General features: G+C 41.2%; 1 protein-coding gene across 10 annotated transcripts in view; it reads right to left on the minus strand.

Annotated features, from left to right (window-relative positions):
- Positions 1-12,819: 12,819 nt before the first annotated feature.
- The window catches only part of RNF145 (ring finger protein 145), a 62,925-nt gene continuing 59,768 nt past the window's right edge, over positions 12,820-15,976 (minus strand). For all 10 annotated transcript variants that reach the window (XM_086412688.1, XM_086412682.1, XM_086412685.1 and 7 more), the window contains one exon: positions 12,820-14,550. In XM_086412688.1, the coding sequence (XP_086268814.1) occupies positions 14,053-14,550 (498 nt within the window). In that variant the 3' untranslated portion in view covers positions 12,820-14,052. The remainder of the gene's footprint in view (positions 14,551-15,976) is intronic.

A 15,976-nucleotide genomic window follows, 5' to 3' on the forward strand; every position in this document is an offset into this window, starting at 1 on the left:
TGACTTAGAAAAGCTTATGAGAGCATGGAACTGATTTTATATATGTGAAGCTTTGTGGTTGGTTTTGTGGATACAGAATTAAATAACACTAAGCTGTGCAGAGAGAAAGGTCTTCTAAGTCTCTATTTTTTCACTTACATCACGAGGAACATCTCTGGGCAGTCTGTCTTCATCTTTAACACCTTCAAACCTTCCTTTGAAGAGGAAAAACAGAACAGGCCACAAACTCTGAGCCTTTGGTTGATGACACCATCCAGCTCAAATTTAATTACATTATGTTATTTTTAGTGTATTTATTTTTGTGGTTACCCTCTATTTATGGCAAGTGAACTGGTTTCCATTTGTGATCGGCCTGTAATTTTTTTTCTTTACTTACGTTTATAAAAACAGAGTCAACTTAAAGACAAACATCAGACAGATGAGAGTACAAGGTGAAGAAAAGAAAACCAGTGTGGGTCCGGTGTGGGTTAGGCAAAAACCTTGTAAGGGGCACTAGTGATTTTAGTTAAGAAAATATCAATGTAAAATCATAGACTGTCAGAGCTAGAGGAGGCTAAGAGCAGACAATCTGAATCCCCTCTCCTTGTAAAAGCCCCAAAGACAGGGCAGGAATAGCCAGAGAATGGACAGTACAGCCTGTAACAGCAAAGACAATCTTTAAGCTTGCTACCTCCTCCTCCAGTGCTATATTGTTATTTAATTTGTAGGCCTCTCCAAAGCTATATGTGTTGGAACTGGCTAAATGTGTCTAGTCCACAAGGATGTCAGAATACGGAAGCAGGCGACAAAGGAATTTATATTTTTTATTAACACGGATAAACTTGTGCAACTTGAAGAACCACAGTGACATCTAGTGGTGCTCATTGATAATGCAACTTTCAATGCAATTCTCGGTTTAAGCAAGCTTGTCATTACCCAGAGGGATGGTATGGGGAGGGAGGAGGGAGGAGGGTTCAGGATGGGGAACACATGTATACCTGTGGCGGATTCATTTTGATTTTTGGCAAAACTAATACAATTATGTAAAGTTTAAAAATAAAATGAAATTAAAAAAAAAAAAGCAAAGATTTTTTGGTAGAATATTCCTTCTTTGGGATTTGTCTGCTTTCTCATAAGTAGAATTAATTTTTAACGGGAATATCACATACATGAAGTTGTGCCTTCCTTAATGCATCATACCGAGAGGCACAGGGAGATGGTTTGTTCCAACATTGGTGAATATTAACTTTGACCACTTGGTTTACCCACTGGAAAGTTACTGTCTGTTCCTTTCTAATTAATAAATGAGTTATAAAGTGATATTTTGAGGCCATAGAAATATCTTATCCTTTTCAAACTTTAATCCACTAGTTTTAGTATTCATTAGTGATTCTTGCCTGAATCCATTATTACACATAAGGGTTGCAAAATGGTAATTTCATAATTCTGTTCTTCCTTCTTACATTTGTTTTAATTATTATTTTACTGAAAAGTGATTTTCCTATTTTCTTATGTATTTATGTTTATATTTATTTCTTAGTATGGACTTGTGAGTTCTTACATCATCTATCATCTATACAAGAGGCTATATGTATAGATATCCAACGTGGCTACCATGATGGACAGCGCAGACGCAAAAAATGTCATTAGGTTCCCAACTAACTATGCTGTCTCTTGCCTCTGGGACTTTACCCTTATTGTTGCTTCTCATGTGAAGACCTATTCCCAATAGATTATAGATTATGAAAGAATTCATGAGTATGTGCATGTATGCATTATAAGTCGCTATAGTTGTGCCTGACTCTTTGCAAAACTATGGTTTGTAGGCTGCCAGGTTCCTCTGTCCATGGGATTCTCCAGGCAAGAATACTGGAGTGGGTTGCCATGGCCTCCTCCAAGGAATCTTCCTGACTCAGGAATCAAACCCATGTCTCTCATTTCTCCTGCACTGGCAGGCAGGTTCTTTACCGCTAGTGCCACCTGAGAAGCCCATGCATTGTATGAATGGTATACATATTACATATGTTAGATATGTTGTAGATTATATATTCATGGTATCTATTATAAATCATAGTATTTACTATACATAATCTATAATCTATTGCTATTGTTATTTATTTCTCTTCAAAAATACAAACGTCACCAAAGTCAAAAAAGTATAAGAAACTGCTGCAAATTAAGGAGACTGAAGAGCTATGAAGGCTCAATGTAAAGTCCAATTGCAGATGCAGTTCAGCTATAAAAGACATTTTGGGATAATTGATGAAATTTGAATAATCTTGTAAATCACTTAGTGTGGATTAAATGATGACACTATAAGTGTGTTAAATTCTGTCTTGATCATTTTACTGTGATTATGTGAGAAAACATCCTTGTCTTAGGAAATATACTTCAAAATATTTAGGGGTAAGTCAGCATTATATCTGCAGCTTATTTTTAAGTGGTTCAAAAATCAATCAATTAATTAATTAATATTACATGTGCATTGAGATAGAGGAGAAGGCAATGGCACCCCACTCCAGTACTCTTGCCTGGCAAATCCCATGGATGGAGGAGCCTGGTAGGCTGCAGTCCATGGGGTCGCTGGGAGTCAGACACGACTGAGCGACTTCACTTTCACTTTTCACTTTCATGCATTGGAGAAGGAAATGGCAACCCAATCCAGTGTTCTTGCCTGGAGAATCCCAGGGACGGGGGCGGGGGGGGCGGCGCCTGGTGGGCTGCGGTCTATGGGGTCGCACAGAGTCGGACATGAATGAAGCGACTTAGCAGCAACAGCAGCAGCAGCAGAGATAGAAAATGATAAACAAATGTGGCGAAGTGTGAACAATTGGCCTATCTCATTGAAGGGTACACGGAGACTCTTTGTACTATTCTAGCAACTGTAAGTAGAAAATTTTTGTCAAAATAGTAATGACAAGAAGGGTAAAATAAGGTTTTAAGGAAGTTTTTAAAATTTTTTATTTATTTGTTTTTGACTATGCCTGGGTCCTCATTGCTGTGCAGGCTTTACTCTAGTTGTGGCAAGCAGGAACTTTGTTGCAATATGCGGGCTTCTGATTGAGATGGCTTCTCTTGTTGTGGAGATACTGTAAGCGGGCATGCAGGCTTCAGTAATTTCCATGGGTAGACCCCAGTAGCTGCGGTTCCTGCACTCTAGAGCATGGGCTCTGTAGTTATGGTGCATGGGCTTAGTTGCTTCTCGGCATGTGGGATCTTCCCCAACCAGGGATCAAACTCATGTCTCCTGCATTGGCAGGTGGATTCTTTACCACTGAGCCACCAGGGAAGCCCTTAAGGAATGTTTATGTCTTGTTTATTAATAAAAGAACAAAAAAAGAGAGCAAAATAAACACAAATTTGCACTACAGGCTTGAAAATTTCAAAGTCTCAGTCCTCTTTCCACTGCTGCTTCCAGTTTGAGATAAACGCCTGCTTTTCCATTAGGGAATTATCTTGCCAGTCAAGGAAATCTATTATAAATTACTAGTTTAAATTCTCCAGATGTCTGAAGAATCCCTCAAAAACACACATATTTTATAAAAGCTCATACACTTAATATCATCATGTAAAAAAGATGTTTATCAAGATTTTATCCAACCAACCAGCTGTGATTACTCTTAATTTGGAATAGAAGAAGTTGGCTATGAAAAAAATTGCTCTGAAATATAAATATCCCCATCTTAAAAGGAACAGAAAATGAATACTGGTGAGGATTCAGTCATAGCGAGTGACTTACTGGGTTTGGGGGGAGGTTGATGTGAACACTGTATAAAAATAAAAATAAAAAATTACTTTTGGGCTTTGTAACTAAATAGCCATGGGTTAGAACTGGAGTTCTAGAACTTACTAGCTGTGTGGTAAGATGGGATAATGTTTGGGACCGTGTTTCTACAAGACCTTACTCAGAACTGAGAAAATATCAGTTGTCCATAATAAAGAACCCAGGTGGTGTTTGATGGAGATCATCTGTAAGCTTCTGAACAAATGAAACCTCCAAAGCACCCAACACAGAGAAGTGTCCAGGAAGTAGGCCTTGAGATGTCTTCCTTATCACCTCCACTGATTTTAAGCATAAGAATAAAAAAATTCTAAAAGCATGTGTCTGTGTACAGGCATGAGCCATAATGTAATAGTTAAGCAGATTCCGAAGCCAGCTGCCTGTGTTCAAATACTTAGCACTTTGAACTTTGAGCAGATAACTGGACTCCTCTGTGCCTCAGTTTCATCATCTGGAAAATGGGGATGATAATACCTACCTCAACAGATGGGTGTAAGGAGTTAAGGAGTTTGTTTCATGTAAAGGGATTAAAAGGGAATCTTACAGAGGGCAAGAGTTAGCCATTATTTTGTTGGAGAATATGAGAAAAAAAGGATGTAGTGCTACTTAGGGATAAACGTGTCAGGTATTTAGAAAACATGGACCATGAGGTCAGTTAAATAGAAAGCAGGTATTCATAAGGACTTGGGTGACAAACCTTAAGGGGAAAGAGAGGGGATTCAGTTCCCTGGTTCTCAGAACCTATCTGCTGCTGCTGCTGCTGCTAAGTCGCTTCATTCATGTCCGACTCTGTGCGACCCCATAGATGGCAGCCCACCAGGCTCCCCCGTCCCTGGGATTCTCCAGGCAAGAACACTGGAGTGGGTTTCCATTTCCTTCTCCAATGCATGAAAGTGAAAAGTGAAGGTGAAGTCGCTCAGTCATGTCCGACCCTTAGCGACCCCACGGACTGCAGCCTACCAGGCTCCTCCGTCCATGGGATTTGCCAGGCAAAGAGTACTGGAGTGGGATGCCACTGCCTTCTCCGCAGAACCTATCTAAGTCTCTTTAAATCCAAGGCAGGTGGGAAGCTGCTGTATAACACAGGGAGCTCAACTCGGTGCTCTGTGATGACCTAGAGGAGTGGGATAGGAGGAGAGTGGGAGGGAGGCTCATGAGGGGAGGGAATGTATGTATACTTATAGCTGATTCACATTGTTGTACAACAGAAACCAACACAACATATAAAGCCTTATCCTCCAATTAAAAATAAATTTAAATAAATAACTACAAGGCAGTAGCCACTAAAAGGACTGGGTGGTTCAGTGAAGTGATTGTGCACACGCGGATCCCCTTACCCCCATCCTGAGCATGGTTAGCAGGGGACTGTCGAAGTCCACCTCCTATGATGTCCATGGCGTGTTATCAGTTGTGCCTCCACATTGGATTCTAAAGACATCACACAGCACCTGAGCCCCCTGAACACCCCCCACCTCTGTCTTCAGAGGATAATGTAAAATGTGTGCATCTAACAAAGCAAAATGTTATCTTGTGTTTTCAAACTTTGTGGCCCAGGAAGTGTCTGTTCCATATTTCAGTAAAAGGACTCTTAACTTTACCATCTGTGTGAACCACTGGGTAAGCCCCAAATAACACTGCTTTCTGTCTTTTTATATACAAATATCTTCTTGCCAAATGATCAAGTGTCCTTTGGCTGTTGCTTCCCACCCTAGACACGAATGCATTTCTTAGATATCATCTCTTTGAGCTATTACTTGCTTTTTTTTTTTTTCTTAAATGTGAAAGAAATGACAAAACCTAAACCCCTAAGAGCCTACAGGGTAAAGGCTGGCTGTGGTAGAAAATAACAGATTGAAAGTTTTAAATGTTCTTATGATACAAAGTAACTCAGCTAAGTGGCTTTGGTTTTTACAAAGGTAAAACACTGTGCTTCATTTAGGGAGGAGTTTCAGGGTAACTTAGGGAAGGCTTTGGAAAAGATTTATTAAACAACTAGAGAGAAGAGAGGAATTTATAACATTTATACCTATCTATCCTTCATGTGTTGTCCCTCTGAGCGATGTAATACATGTCATGGGAAGGAAGCAGTTTTATTTCAAATCTAAACCCAGACTTGACTCCCAGTCTCAAATATTTCCCATTTGTTCTTATAAACAGTGTGATCACAGGGTCTGCATGATTTGTGGTTCTAACTACATGGACAGCATTTTCCAAACAACTGGTACAAGGACACTTTATAGCCAGCAGCTTCTAACTTTCATGTCTTGATGAACTGTGGCTTGCCATGTATTAAGATTTATCCTGGGACTTCCCTGGTGGTCCAGCAGTTAAGAATCTGCCTGCCAATACAGGGGACATGGGTTCAATTCTGGTCGATTCCTGGTCCCACATGCCTCTGGGCAGCTAAGCCCATGTGGCGTAGGTATTGAAGCTGTGCTCTAGAGCCCGGGAGCTACAGCTACTGAGCCCACACACCCTAGAGCCCATACTCTACAAGAGAAACCACTGCCATGAGAAGCCCGCACACTGCAACTAGAGAGTAACCCCTGCTTGTGGCAACTAGAGAAAGCCCGCACAAAGACACAAAGCAGCCAGAAATAAATAAACTTGCAAAATCTTTAAAAAGCAGTTCTTAATTAAAAAAAGATTTATCCTGCACCCCAACTTTTATTTATTCATTCTTTTCCCTTTTAAAGCAATTCACCGAAATTTTGACATCACATTGGTAGTTTTAAATTTTATCATACCCCTGAAGTTCTCACTCTTTCATCTCTTCATCAAAGTTTACATATAATACCTTCAAATGTAATGAAACAGCTCTTATGAATGCAACATAACAGATATGGATATTTGGATATCCATATTTGTTTTGAGGTGAGCAGGTATAATAGAAAGAGACCCAGACTGGAATTCAAGAGACCCAAACATTATTTCCGGCTTTGCCATCAACTGTGTGGGCTTAGACAGGTTGGTTAGTTTTCTGTCTTATAAAATAGGACAAATGATCGAAATCTCTGAAGGCTGGTTTACCTCCAAAAATTCTATGGTTCTTTAATTCTGCATGCTTGTGGGAAAGAAACTGATGATGTTTTACCTTAAATATAAATAGTTCCAGACATTTCTGGGTGGTTAGTCAACCAAAGTGGTTGGTAGCCTAGGTCAGCTCTCACGCGTGCACCTGTGCTGACTTGCCCGCCAGACTTTATTGCTTCACTGCAGAGGCCCTGTAGGCTGTTATATCGGCTGCGAGCCTTAACCGCAAGTGTTCCTCAGAGACAAACGTCTTCATGTCTATTTCTTCTCTAAGAATCTTCTTCTGTAAAAGCAGCAGTTCCAAAAACAAGGGACCCCCACCCCTCCTCAACACACACGCTCACCAAAAGAGCAGGAGTATTTGCTCCATATCAACAGTTCTCATCTTCCAATGGGATCAGAATTATCTGTAAAATTTGTAAAAAGGTAACTACTCAGACTCCATCCCAAACCTACCCAATCAGAAGCTATGGGGTGGGCCCTGGGCACTTACATTTTTCATAAGCTTTCCACCTGCTTCTAATGTCTGACAAAAATGGAGAGACACTATAAAAATTTGGTGGTATCAAGAATGCAAAATGCAGTTGTAGATCCAAACTCAAAATACAGTCCAGTGAAACACTTTTCTTATTGACTAATGTAATTAAAGGAAAATGAAAATGTAGATTCTACACTGTCACAAATGAACTCCAGATTTATCCCGATTCTTTGATCAGTGCAGAATATTTGCACTGTGTGATTTTCTTAAAGAAGAAGCCAAACTTGCCCAGTCATCACAGCATCTCTCATGTGAACAGAGGGGGTTTGATGATTACAATATAATTTTCTAGAGCAGATAGTGGTGGAGAGAGTATCTGGGGTGGATTAGAAAGCCCACTCAACCCACCTCAACTTCTGACAACTGCCGCCAGGTGGGAATGTGTAACCCCAGGTGGAAGAACCCCAGTTCTTCCGATTTTTCAAAAGAAGCTAGAAATTGAGTTTGTATGTATAGTCTTGTCATTTTTAAATGATTGGCAAATAATTCAAATGCTTTCTTAAAACATCATCTAAAAATGCACCATTGTGGCCCAACAACAACAGAAAAAGCAAAATTCATCAGCCCAGGTTTCACCTGAATATCTGAAGTTCTGTCTTACAAGTTCTGAGTTCTATATCTGAATTCAGTTAATCAAAAGTTATTATCTGGCAGAAATTACTTCTAGCAGACACGTAATGCTCTCTGCCTCTTGAACAGAATTCTCTGCCATTTTTTAGCTACGGGGCTTATACAGGTGCTACATACTAAGTTCCTTTGTGCACTCAGTGGGTATGGCGAGGCTCTTGTGCTGTGCCAGGCACTGAGAATACAGTGGTCAACCAAACCTTAAAGTTTAATATTTGGCACATCACATTAAAAAAAAAATACATGAAGCTTATCACTCCATCAGTGGTAAAGATTAAAAATATAGATGGGCAAAATTTTAAGAGCAGAATGATGATTCTTTCAGATGAGGTTGAAAACCAGAAAAAAAAAAAAAAAGACTGGCCAACAATCACACAGCTTGAAATGGAGTAAAAATTAAAGCCCGAGCGTCTGTCTTTACTCTAGGCTCCTCTCCCCACTTCTGCTGCATACTTCCCTAAATCTAGAAGGGCTGATAAAGGATCATCAAAGGAAATTAGTAGGTTTAATGCCAACTGGAGAGACGGCTTCAGTTTGGCAAGTTGTCATTTGGAAAATAATAGAATATTCCATCTAGAACTGACTCAGAATTTCATCCAACTTCAAGGAGTTGATTATTTCCTGCAAGTCAGAGGCCATTCTCTCTTACTTTAGAATATATAACACAGTAGCAATGCAAAGAGTTGATTATATCTATTTAGAAATAAAAATTAAGGGTCAATGAGCTAAATCTATAAAAAATAGATTAGGAGAAAAACACCAAGTTTAGTGTCAGTAAGAACAGGGGAGAGAAACGGGACACCAGGAATATGGTTAACAGCAGGGTTTACTGTGTTGACTGCAAACATGCTACCTTTCACTCTCAACCATACTGCAATCAAATGCCCAGTCTGCTGGAGGGAAGAAAGTACTTCTTTGAGTTGCCACAATCACTAGTTCTATAAACTGCTCTTAGTATTTTTTATTCTAAGTAAGTACTAACCTACAAATACAAGCCTATTTTTTAAGGGGTATTCTGTACTTCAGAGGTGGGAGAAACAGGTGTGCCTTAGCTGATAAATTACAAAATTGTTTGGAATGTATTTTAATTTCAGAAGCCTGAATGACAGACAGTGGACTTCAAAAAGAGAAGTGAGAGATACTCGGGTAGGCAGTGTTTGTCAATGACCCTAGTTTTGCTATCACTGAATGTAAAGGCAACTTTGAAGAGACTAATTCCAAAAGTGAGATTATGGGTGATTTTTGTTCTTTTTAAGTTCTTTACTTTCCAAATAGTGTTGAAAAAACAAGGAAACAGGTTTTTTAAATCATGCAGCATTTAAAAAAAAACAATCAAAACCTTATAATTAATTCCTGTTTTCAACTTACCAGGATTCTAAAACTGGAAAAATTCTATTTTTATGAAAGCCAGAGAAGAAGCAACTAGAATGTAAAACTTTTTCTTTAACATCCCCCCACCTCCCTGGCCCAGCCCATGATTTAGTAATACTTAAATCTCTGTAGTAACACTTATATCTCTGTAAGGTTCTTGCTCCTTTACCACAGGCAAATAAAAAACTCTCCCAATTAAACCTGGAAACTGAAAAATTTTTTCCTTCTCCATTAACCATTTCTATTCACATTTTGACATATATCAAAACCTTCTGGGAAAGCAGTGTTTTCAACGTAAAAGGCTCATGAAAACAGGGCATGTTCTTAAGAGAAAACACAGAAGACTTAATGAGTGATTTCAGGGACCCTGACGTTCAGCGTTGGAAAACCAGGCCTCTAGAGACACGCTGTGCAAATAGCATGATTTAGACCATTAGGACAACAGTTGTACACACAAAAAAACAAAACGCAACACAAAGTGGAAATATATGTTGATACCTAGTTTGACAGTTTGTTGTGTAGTACTAATTTTGATGTCAAAGTTCATAAGGTAATAACATTATTAAGAGAAAACAGATGAGTGGAAAGACACATGCATTGTCTGAAAAACAATGGCAATCAAGCAGACAAGATCCATTTTCTCACTTAATCTGATCAAGGATCATAGAAGGGAAATTGAATCTAATTTTCTGGTTTTCTCCTCAGCAGTACAATCTAGGTGGTTAAACTATATATCTTCTTCCTAAGTCAAATGTCTGGCTGTGCGCTGAAGACACATTTAAAAAATGACTGGAAAATAGAAATTTGAAATGCGGATGGCGTCACACAGTGCCACTACCCCAGCATATTAGAACAAGGAACAAATTAAGTCGGAGAAGTTCTCAATGGGTATATTTTGAACCATTCACAGATGTATTCCCAAATTTTACATAATGTGTAAATAAGAAATTAAGTGTTGCTTCAACCAAGGTGTGGCAGTCATCAGCACAATTGATGCCTTCTCTTTCCAGGCCCAGGAGGAAGACTGAACTTCCACAGTCTTGTGTGGATGGGACCACAGCTGTGGCCATGGGGTGGGAAGCAGAGAAGACATGGGTCCACTGCCAGGAGGAGCATGGACAGCCTTCCAGAACCTTTCACTTTGCCGTCACCACCAGGCAGGTTCAAGACCGTGATGGTTCCTTCAGCCTCAATACCTGAGCGCCTGTACCAGACACAGCACCTCACCTGTGCAGGACTTGTGCGGTGTTTGTCGTAAACCTTTGTTCTGAAGCACTGATATCTTGAGGGTTTTTTTTTTTTTTTAACTGCAACATAATCTTGCTCCCCCAACTGAAACCAAAGGATATGCACTGATATTTATTATTGTTGATATTATTATTTGTGTTATTTGTCCACCAGGCTGTTGAACTGAGTGGCTCATGTGACTTGGTAAGTAGAACTGAGGTCTCTGTGCTCTTAGGAGGTTAAAAAGTGTATGGTATTGTGAAACTGATGACAAAGAAGTCCCCATTTTCATGAAAACACCTGAGAACTTTATGTCTACATGACAGCATCCTTTGATGCCAAAGGATGGCCCAGTTCACTGTGACATAAATAATTTTAGTTTCATATGCAATCTTATTCCTTCAAACAAGGCACCAGGAAGCTACCTTTTACACAAGGGCTGATATCGGTTTAAATTTGAGATCACCTCTATGTTCAACAGCCTAACTACACCACCAGAGGGAGCCATCTGCTCTGTTTTCTGCCTCACCAGGATCGCCAGGACAGTGAGAAACTTCCAGCTACACCTGGAAATTCCTTTTGGTCTAGCCACTTCCTTTCTAAATGTAAAACCATGCTGGTGTTAGGCTAGTTGGATAGAATCACGAAGGAAGTTATGAAATGCATGTTCTCGGGTACCCCAAAGGTTGTTGACTCAGTAAGCCTGAAGTGGAGTTTGTGGATGCATGCCAAGTCACTTCAGTCATGTCTTACTCTATGGACCGTAGCCCACCAGACTCCTCTGTCTGTGGGATTCCCCAGGCAAGAACACTGGAGTGGGTTGCTATGTCCTCTTCTCCTGCCCTCAATCTTTCCCAGCATCAGGGACTTTTCCAATGAGTCATCTGTTCGAATCAGATGACCAAAATACTAGAGCTTCATCATCAGTCCTTCCAGTGAATATTCAGGGTTGATCTCCCTTAAGACTGATTTGGGAGATTTTATTTTTGGGGGGCTCCAAAATCACTGCAGATGGTGACTGCAGCCATGAAATTAAAAGATACTTGCTCCTTGGAAGAAAAGCTATGACCAACCTAGACAGCATTTTAAAAAGCAAAGACAACAAAGGTCTGTCTAGTCAAAGCTATGGTCTTTCCAGTAGTCATGTATGGATGTGAGAGTTGGACTATAAAGAAAGCTGAACGCGTAAGAATGGACGCTTTTGAACTGTGGCATTAGAGAAGACTCGAGAGGCCTTGGACTGCAAAGAGATCAAACCAATCAATCCTAAAAGAAATCAGTCCTGAATATTCATTGGAAGGACTGATGCTGAAGCTCCAATACTTTGGCCACCTGATGCGAGGAACTGACTCATTGGAAAAGACCCTGATGCTGGGAAAGATTGAAGGCGGGAGGAGAAGCGGGCGACAGAGGATGAGATGGTTGGATGGCATCACCGACTCAACGGACATGAGTTTGAGCAAGCTCTGGGAGTTGGTGATAGACAGGGAAGCCTGGCGTGCTGCAATCCATGGAGTCACAGAGTCAGACACAACTGAGCAACTGAACTGAAGACTGATTTGTTTGATCTCCTTGCTGTCCAAGGGACTTCAGGAGTCTTCTCCAGCACCACAGTTTGAAAGCATCGATTCTTTGGCATTCTGCCTTCTTTACAGTCCAGTTCTCACAGCCATACATGACCACTTGGAAGACTGTAGCCTTGACTCTACAGACCTTTGTCAGCAGAGTAGTGTCTCTGCTTTTCAACAGTCTAGGTTTGTCATTGCTTTCCTGCCAAGAAGCAGTCGACTTCTGATTTCATGGCTGCAGTAACCATCCGCAGTGACTCTGGTGCCCAAGAAGAGGAAATCTATCATTACTTCCACCTTTTCCCCTTCTATTTGCTATGCAAGATGGAGGTGGACGCCAGGACCTTAGTTTTTTTAATATTTAGTCTTAAGCCAGCTCTTTCACTCTCCTTCACTCTCATCAAGAGGCTCTTTAGTTCCTCTTCACTTTCTGCCATGACAGTGGTATCATCCGCATATCTGAGGTTGCTGATGTTTCTCCCATCTGTCTTGATTCCTGCTTGTAACTCATTCAGCCAGCAGTATTGAAGATTGCAAAGAACTGATCCTTTTCAGTCAAAAAGTTTTGCCATCTGCCGGGCATTTTCTGACAGGGATCAAGATATCAGAAGCCCAGTTGGATAAGCAAAACCTCCTAAGAAAAGAATTTCAGCAAGACACTTTACAGTAAAAATCACCACAGGAATAAAACACTGTTATCTTCAAATTTAAATTTATTAAGACATTCAGCTATGTCAGTCTACATCCAAATCTGCTACTAAAAATAAAATAAAGTCACATCCCACATTAGGAATACCAAGTTGAAAAACACTTTTTGAGCCAAGCCTATTGTATAAATAAATGACTAGTTTCTTTTCATATCAAAATTCCCATAAAAAATTACATTCCCCCCTCCCTAGTTCTACCTGTAACCATGATGAATGTAAAAATTTAAATATGACACATCCTTGTCAAAGAAAAGGTGCAAAGTCTATTAACAGCTTTAAAAGTGGCATTTGCAGAGTGTGATCATACGTTATGTACTCATTCCCCAAGTGCAAATATTGCCATAATTTAACACTGCTTTGATTCAGTTGCCAAGAATTAAACATTACACAGGATTGGAAAGTACACTCAGGGCCTTTCTCAGTGCCCTAAAGCCCTTCCCACTTTGGTCTCCTACACTAATGTGGACTCCAAAGTGTTCATTAGAGTTTTAGTTTACTTCACACAGCCAACACAGTATACAGTGTATTAACAAAAGTTTCATATACATCAAAATATTGAAGACTCCATCATAAAGTTCAAGAGTCTCGGATTACATGAATGCACCCGCAAGGCCCACGTGCCCACCCACCCCCTCCCCCAAAGCACATACGAAGTATGAGCGTGCTTCAATCTTTGAATACAATCAATGCTTTTACATCTTTGATTTCATTTCAGTGCTGTACAGATAATCACCTGACTGAGTTCCAATTAACTGAGGGGAAAGGGGGCGGAGAAAAAGGTCTGGTCACCACTCATACTCTGTAACAAGAACGGTCCTGTTCCGTAGAAAGTGAAGGGTCAGTTCCACCTCTGCCTGCTGCCTCCTGTGCCGTCCTCATGCTTGCCATCCTCCTTCCTTTAGCCCCTTTCAGATGCTCCAATCTGATTTTATTTATCCCTTACAAATCAGGGGCTGTTTCTGAAGTTCCTGAAGTTGAATTTTCTTGGCAAACCTCTACCGATGAACACCAGCATAGGATATATACATTTTGATTAGCATACACTGCAAAACTTCCTCCCCCAGTGTCAAGGGGATGAAAGCAGGGGGTCTCCACTGAGAGCACTTCCTGGATTAGATCCTTGGAATGTCAAGCTTCCTGCCTAATCACCTCATACATCCGCTTCTCAAATCTGAGCACAGATCCCACCATGAGTTAACGTCATCTCCGGAGAGTGAAGTGCTACTCCTGCTGCTTCTCTTCTAGGCCGACCTCAACAGGAAGAGCTTCATCTTCTGCACCAGGAGGATTTTCCTTGGGATCACAAGTCCCTTCCTGGCTATCTGATCTTCTGGCAATGCCTTCGTCCTTATCCCTAGAACCTTCTTGTGCCCCAGGCCCCTGAGGTAGCTCCTGGCCTGGGGCTTCAGTACCTCCCTGGAGTGCGTGCTGCTCAGCTCCACCGGGAGGCTGTGGAACGTCCTTATCCCTAGAACCTTCTTGTGCCCTAGGCCCCTGAGGAAGCTCCTGGCCTGGGGCTTCGGTACCTCCTCGGAGTGCGTGCTGCTCGGCTCCGGCGGGAGGCTGTGGAACCGGATCAGCGCCTAACCCAGGCAGCTGCGAGGAGTTCTTGAGGTGGCAGTGGCACAGAGGGCAGGTCTCCTGGACATACAGCCACTTTTTGAGACAGCCTGCATGGAAGAAGTGACTGCAAGGTGTGATCACGGCAGATTTCATGTCCTACAAAGGGGGGAAAGAGATACCTCATGAACGTCTGTTGTCTAAAACCTTTGCCGCTACGCATGTGTTCTAGTTCCAACTTTCCTTTCCTTTCCTACAAAGTCTCCATAGAAAATCTGTAACACAGATCTTACAATAAAACTCACTGTGTATGTTTGTAATAATCCTCTTGCCATCAGAGACCCCTTTATACAAACAAAACAAGAACCACTGGCTAAGCAATTTCTAAAAGGAAGTAAAAACCAAACATGAGGCAGAAACAACCTATGTAACTGGGTTCTGTCTTAGTGTGAACACAAAGGTATAAAACTATAGCAGTACAATTACTGGGTCTCCACGAGTATAATCAGAACTTCAGGAAGTCTGATGAAGATGGGACTTTCTCCATTTTTCGCTTCTACACAGCTCAAAAGATTATTCCATGATGAGATTATTGGCAAGGAGACAAAATCAGTCACATAACACCAGGGTATTGGCAAGGAAGTGGCAACTTTGTCAGGGACAATGTACATCCCAGTTTCCACAGTACAAGCCAGTGTTTCTTGGCATGCATCAGAACCACCGGAGTGCTTGCTAACCATGCACATTCTGGGGCCATCCCAGACCTTCTGATCTGGCTATCTGAAGATGGCATTCACAAATCCACAGGTACAGCAGGCCACCCATGGGACTTTCATGCACATTTAGGTTCAATAACCACTGGAATAAGCAGTGGTATACTTTACACTAATAGTCCCTGTGTGAGATATATTTGGGGAGGGAAGGCTGAGGATATGAAATTTAAATTATAACAATACACATTTGGTGAATCAACCATTAATTTTGTCTCAAGTCCCAAACCATGGAGTTGTGGCTATCACAGAAATTCCTTGCCAAGAACCAGTAACACCTGGGAGTGGACTTTTAAGCAGAAAGCCATCCAAGGAAGAGCAGCCAGCTGGGAAGGTAAGCGATTCGAGTTTCGTTTTCTGTGTGGTGTCAGCAGGTAGTCCAGGCACCTCAAAAAAAGTGATGTGACAACGAGAAACACAAAAAGAGGACTCTCGAGTCCCAGAGACGGTATACTTAGACATCGGCAGCTGAAGCCAGTGTGCCTCAAATCTGTCTCTGCCGTGCTTTGTCCTGCATCCTACAAGGCTACGGGGCACAAAGGAGCCAGAACGAAGACAACGGCCACTTAATCTGGGGGGAATCTACACTGCTCCTCCATCCCCTCAAATGCAAAACCAACCTGGAAAATATTCTGCTAGTACCCCAAGTATGCTCCAGTAACAATCAAAAAGTGACAGCTGAATTTTACTATTGGGAAAAATTCCTCTTCCTGACAGTCTTAACACACAAGCACATAACATCTATGCTATAAAGCAGCTTGGAGCAAGTCCCAACCCCTGTACACTCACTGACACTGTTAGTCACTCAATCGTGT

This window comes from Bos grunniens, chromosome 7, assembly GCF_055505025.1.
Source record: "Bos grunniens cultivar Pamir isolate PY7600 chromosome 7, Bosgru_T2T1.0, whole genome shotgun sequence".
NCBI classification, from domain to species: domain Eukaryota; kingdom Metazoa; phylum Chordata; class Mammalia; order Artiodactyla; family Bovidae; genus Bos; species Bos grunniens.